The sequence below is a fragment of the Ranitomeya imitator genome, chromosome 1, assembly GCF_032444005.1.
Source record: "Ranitomeya imitator isolate aRanImi1 chromosome 1, aRanImi1.pri, whole genome shotgun sequence".
NCBI classification, from domain to species: Eukaryota; Metazoa; Chordata; class Amphibia; order Anura; family Dendrobatidae; genus Ranitomeya; species Ranitomeya imitator.
In genome coordinates this window covers 906,337,871-906,343,870 of record NC_091282.1, presented here as the reverse complement: position 1 = coordinate 906,343,870, position 6,000 = coordinate 906,337,871, and the positions used below count along the sequence as shown (strand labels likewise).

At 46.9% G+C, this 6,000-nt stretch overlaps 1 protein-coding gene across 4 annotated transcripts in view; it reads right to left on the bottom strand.

Moving 5' to 3' along the window:
* Positions 1-316: 316 nt before the first annotated feature.
* RUFY3 (RUN and FYVE domain containing 3) overlaps positions 317-6,000 on the bottom strand; it is a 140,740-nt gene continuing 135,056 nt past the window's right edge. For 3 of the 4 annotated variants that reach the window (XM_069743405.1, XM_069743404.1, XM_069743407.1), the window contains one exon: positions 317-1,492. In XM_069743405.1, the coding sequence (XP_069599506.1) occupies positions 1,352-1,492 (141 nt within the window). In that variant the 3' untranslated portion in view covers positions 317-1,351. The remainder of the gene's footprint in view (positions 1,493-6,000) is intronic. The other variant, XM_069743406.1, reaches the window with a different exon arrangement.

Below are 6,000 nucleotides of genomic sequence, written 5' to 3'. Positions count from 1 at the left end.
AGCAATTTCAATGCTGAGGAGTGTATTTACATAATCATTATAATAGTTAATAGTTTAATTACAAATTATGGAAAGCGGCCTTTTAATTCACAGTTTATGAAGCCATTATGAGTAGGGATGAGCGGACTCGTGGAAGTTCGGGTACTGGCACCGAACATAGTTCGGTTCTGGTAACAGAACTTTACTTGAACTCCATTGAAATGTGTGGGGACCCGAACTCTGGAGCTGCAAAACAATCTTTGTCTCCGTACTCTACTTAGGAGTATTAGTCTCAGGCCTAATCATATAAACATGTAGAAACACCATAGTAGAAAAGTCGAGCTTCGTTGCAAATTTAATTTCGGATATGCATTTTTCCAAACTCTTCACTTTATTCATTGGAAGAGTGCAGGGTGAGGAATCAAAAAAGGGAAATGTTTTCCAGCACAGAGACGGATTCTTGTAACAGCAGAAGTGCCAAGTCCACTCATGTTGGGCAAGTGTTTATGCAGTGATTTTATCCAGTTAGGCTAGGTTCACATTGCATTAGTGGGTATCCGCTAACGGAATCCGTTACATAGCGCCACTAACGAAATGTAACGGATCCGTTAGCGCACCCATTGACCGCAATGTATGTAACGCATCCCTAACGAATGCTATTTTTGGCATGCGTTAGCGATGTTCCGTTATTTTGTGACGGACCTCGAACGCTGTCTGCAGCATTTTTTGGTCCGTTCTCGCTAGCGCAATCGCTAAACGCGATCCTTTTTTGGACATTGCGTTAACGCAGTCCGTTAGCGTATGCGCTAAACGGACTGCACTAACGCAATGTGAACCTAGCCTAAGAAGAACGGATAAAGGGCACGTTTTTGGCTAAAAGTTACAATTGACCTCTCACTTGGATTATATGATTTACCAAAAATAAAATTCATTACAAATATACATAATTTCATACAACATTTCAGCAGCAAACGCTTTATCACATTGGGTCACAGTAGCAGAGTTTGTGTCAGCCTTTTTTTTTTTTTAAATTAGTCCTTGATCCAACTTCTGATGGCCCTCAGCCTTGTAGCCTAGAAATTCTAGACTACACTGCCTTTCACAACTGGAAAGCTTGAAGAAAATAAAACAATTAAGATCTAACAGTGTTCAAGCAGAGAACCACATGTGCCCTGATAAGAATCGGACATTTCCCAAGGTGTGTGATTGGGGGGAGCTGTCGTACACATTTGCAAAAGAAAATCTACATCAATAATCCAATTTTACAAGGAACATTAATTTAGTTTCCTTAATCGACATGGATCCGATGTCTTAGTGTGTGCAGGATTGGAGCCATTTCCAGTTCCTATAGAAGTTCATACAATGCCTTGTTTTAGGATGGGCTAGAATACTGCTGGATCAGTCTCTTGTAACATTGGTTACACACGCGCTCTGGATTAATAGAGGATGGAAGAGGAATCTCATTAGATGAACAGGTGGAGCAGAATATCCCGCCACAATTCTTGCATTCATTCTGCAGTGCAAAAAGAAAGAAGTGAGAAAATGTAATATTACATAGAAATTCAAAATCTTAAACTCTATTGCTAAACAGCATGTTTAGCTAAAATGTCAGTCATAGCCTGCTATTTATATTAGTACACCTATCAGTTACGTAAAGGAAATCGGTCACAAGGTATTTGCTCCCCCATCTGACAGCAGCATGATGTAGTGGCAAAAGCCCCAATCGCAGCGATGGATCACTTACTGGGCTTTGAGCTGCAGTACCATCAGTTTCCTGAATGCTGGGCTCTGTATAACTCCATCCACAGCACTGATTGGCAACTTTCTGCCTATGTACAGTGTCCACAAAAAGCTGTCAATCCGTAGTGAAGGCGGTATTATAGCTCATTAATAAAGAGGACTACATTACTACTGTATTCTTCTAGTGATAATCACCTGCTGATAAAACAATGATTTTTATCAAAACTACAGCAAAGAGCTCAGCAAGTGACAAATCGTTGGAATCAGAGTTTCTGCCCCTACATTATGTTGCTCTTAGATTATGTTGCAAAAACAGTGATAGACTTCCTTTATTGGAGTATTCTCATCTCATGTGATGTGAAATGTATAGTCACTCTTTAGTCCCAAGCCTTTAAGGCCTCATTCACACTTCCGTCGGTACGCGTCGGGCTGACGTACCGTCGGACGTTGTGAGTTTTGTGCACGACATCGGAAGCGGATGCAGTTTTTCGACGCATCCGCTGCCCATTCTGTAGTCTGGGAAGGGGGGGGGGGGGCGGAGTTTCTGCCGCACATGCGCAGTTGAAAATGGCGGACGCGACGGAGGAAAAAAACGTTACATTGAACTATTTTTGTGACGACGGTCCGCCAAAACAAGACGGATACGTCGCACAACGGACACGATGTGTGGCCATCCGTCGCTAATACAAGTCTATGGGAAAAAACGCATCCTGCAAGCACATTTGCAGAATCCATTTTTTTCCCAAAAGGACGGATTGCGCAGGATGGCAAACGACAGAAGTGTGAAAGAGGCCTAAGCTCACATAGGGCAGGATAGTGTTTTCAGAACAGATACTAAAGATGGTTAACCCCTTCACGACATGCGTCGAACTAGTACTGCGCATGTCGTGTCTCCCATGGAAGCTATTGAAGCATGGCAAAAGTAAAAAAAAAAAGTTTTTAAAAATATGAAAAAAATAAAAAACAGGATTTTTGGTTGCTTACCGTAAAATCTGTTTCTCGGAGCCTTCATTGGGGGACACAGGAACCATGGGGTGTATGCTGCTGCCACTATGAGGCTGACACTATGCAAATAAAAGTTAGCTTCTCCTCTGCAGTATACACCCTACCGACAGGAAGTAGGATATTCAGTTAGTGAGAAAGCAGTAGGAGAAGCACCATGTAAAAGATATAAAGCTCAAACTAACAATATAACACAATAAAACAGAGCTGTTAAACTTGGGAGGGTGTTGTGTCCCCCAATGAAGGCTCCGAGAAACAGATTTTACGGTAAGCAACCAAAAATCCTGTTTTCTCTATCGATTCATTGGGGACACAGGAACCATGGGACGTCCCAAAGCAGTCCCTGGGGTGGGAACAGCAGAAAACTCCATTCAGGACAGAGAACTCGGCACTGCCGTACGCGAGATCCTTCTGCCTAGGCTGGCGTCTTCTAAAGCGTAGGTATGGACCTTATAAAATTTGGCAAACGTGTGAATGGAAGACCAGGTTGCCGCTTTGCAAAGTTGTAGGGCAGATGCCCCATGGTGTACTGCCCAGGAGGCGCCTACTGCCGGGTAGAGTGAGCCTCAAACCCAGAGGGAGTCACTCTGTTCTTGACCCGGTAAGCCTCCGATATTGCAGTTCTGATCCACCGAGCAATAGTAGCCTTGGAGGCCAGCAGGCCTCTTCGCGCACCATCTGGAATGACGAATAGAGTCCGAATTCCTAAAGGGGGAGGTCCTAGCCAGATAGATCCTCACCACCCTGACCAGGACTAACCTGTTCAGTGAACGGTCCAGAGAATGAGTCGGAGCAGGACAAAAGGAAGTAAGGATAATACCCTCATTCAGGTGAAAGGTGGACACCACCTTGGGAAGGAAGGCAGGCGGAGGTCGCAAAATCACCTTATCCTGGTGAAGAACCAAGAAAGGGGGCAACAGGAAAGTGTCGCCAACTCAGAGACGCGCCTAATGGAGGTGATGGCCACAAGAAACACCACCTTCCAGGACAGAACTGACAGGGAAACCTCCCGGAGAGGTTCAAAGGAAGAACCCCTCAGGGCCTCCAGAACAAGATTGAGATCCCAGGGGTCCACAGGAGTCCGGTACGGAGGAGCCACATACGCAACTCCTTGAAGAAAGGTTCTGACCTGAGAGTGAGAAGCTAAAGTCTTCTGGAAAGGAATGGAAAGGACTGATACCTGACCCTTTAGTGAACTAAGGGTAAGGCCAGCGTTAGCGTCCTGCCTGGAGAAATGCCAGAATGGAAGAGAGAGAAAGGGACATCGGAGGAATGTCATTAGACTAACCCCAGCAGAAAAAGGCTTTCCAGGTCCGATAATAGACCCAGGAAGATGACTGCTTCCTAGCCTGGATCATGGTGTGAATCACCCGATCAGAAATTCCTGACGCTCTCAGAACCACGGTTTCAACAGCCATGGCGTTAAATTGAGCGACTGAATTCTTGTGGCAGATCGGTCCTTGGGACAGAAGATCTGGCCTTTCTGGGAGTCTCCAGGGGGCATCCGTGAGAAGATTGACCAACTCTGCGAACCAAGACCTTCTGGGCCAATCAGGTTAGATCAGAATGACCGGCACCCCATTCGCCTTGATCTTCTTCAACAGCCTGGGAAGAAGGGGAGGAAAACAGAAAGGGAAGCACGAACTGCGACCAAGAAATGGCCAGGGCATCAGCGCCCACCGCGAGAGGATCACGGGACCTGGAGACGATCCGTGGAACCTTCATGATCAGTCGGGACGCCATCAAGCACACATCCGGGGTCCCCCATCGAAGGCAAATCTGATGGAAGACCTCCGGATGCAGGGACCATTCCCCTTCCGCGAGGCCCTCGCGGCTCAGAAAATCGGTGGCCCAGTTGTGCACGCCGGGAATATGCACAGCGGATAATCGCTGGAAGTGTCACCTCGGCCAAGGTATCCAAGATCCTCCTTTGGGCAATCACCAAGGCACTTTGATTCCCTGGTGATTAACATGCCACCGCCGTGGCATTGTCCGTCTGAACTCGGACTGGCAGATCCATGAGAAGCCTTTCCCAGTGACGGAGGGACAGTAGAATGGCCCTCATCTCGAGGATGTTGATCGGCAGAGAGAATTCTTTTTCTGACCAACGTCCCTGGACAGTCAGATGGTGAAACACGGCACCACCGCTGAGAAGGCTGGTGTTTGTCGTCACCACCTACTAGTAAACGGTTAGGAAGGACCGGCCCTGTAGGATGATAGGGGATGACAGCTACCAATTGAATGATCGTTTGGCTCTGGAAGAAAGCCGAACCAGACGATCCAGAGAGAGAACAGACCCATCCCACTGTGAAAGGATGGCCTGCTGAAGTGGTCCTGAGTGGAATTGGGCGGAAGGGATCGCCTCCGCCACCATCCTCATTAGGATCTTCAGGAAGTAAAGAAGCTGAAGGCCCTGTAGAGCAGGGGTGTCAAACTGCATTCTTTGAGGGCCACAAACCGGTCATGTTTTCAGGATTTCCTTGTACTGCACAGGTGATAATTTAATCACCAACTCATTATTTGTGTAGGTGATTAAATTATCACCTGTGCAGTACAAGGAAATCCTGAAAACATGACCTGTTTGCAGCCCTCGAGGAATGCAGTTTGACACCCCTGCTGTAGAGAGGGAAACTCCCTGTTGGAGGATTGCTCTCTTCTCTTTGTGAAGAAAAACCCTTGTCTGACAGGTGTCGAACATCATCCCTAGAAAAAACAGGCGCAGAGTCGGAACAAGGCAGGACTTTTTCCTGTTGACAAGCCACCCGAAATGGGACAGGGTGCCGAGAAAGATGAAAAAACGGAGCCTTTATGAGGATATCGTCGAGATATGCCAAGAGCACTAAACCTCTGATCCACAAAATGGCCATCAACGCTGCCATGATTTTTGTGAAAACCCTGGGAGCGGTTGCGAGTCCGAACAGCAGGGTGACAAACTGGAAACTGTCGTGCTGTACCGTAAAACGCGGGTATCTCTGATGCCCAGGGAAAATAGGGACATGGAGATAAGCGTCTTGGATGTCCACGGAGCACCCCTTTGTTCAGTAACTTGAGATCCAGGATGGGCCGAACAGCACCGCTTTTTTTTTTTTCTCTTCGGCACCACAAACAGGTTCGAATAGAAACCTGTGAAACGTTACCGGTCTGGGACGGGAGCGATTACCCCCAAACTGAGAAGGGAGGAGATGGATGCAAAGAAACCCGGCACCAGAGAAGGATCTCTTAGGGGACGGGATTCGAAGAATTGATCTCAGGGTCACTAATCGAACTCTATTTTGTATC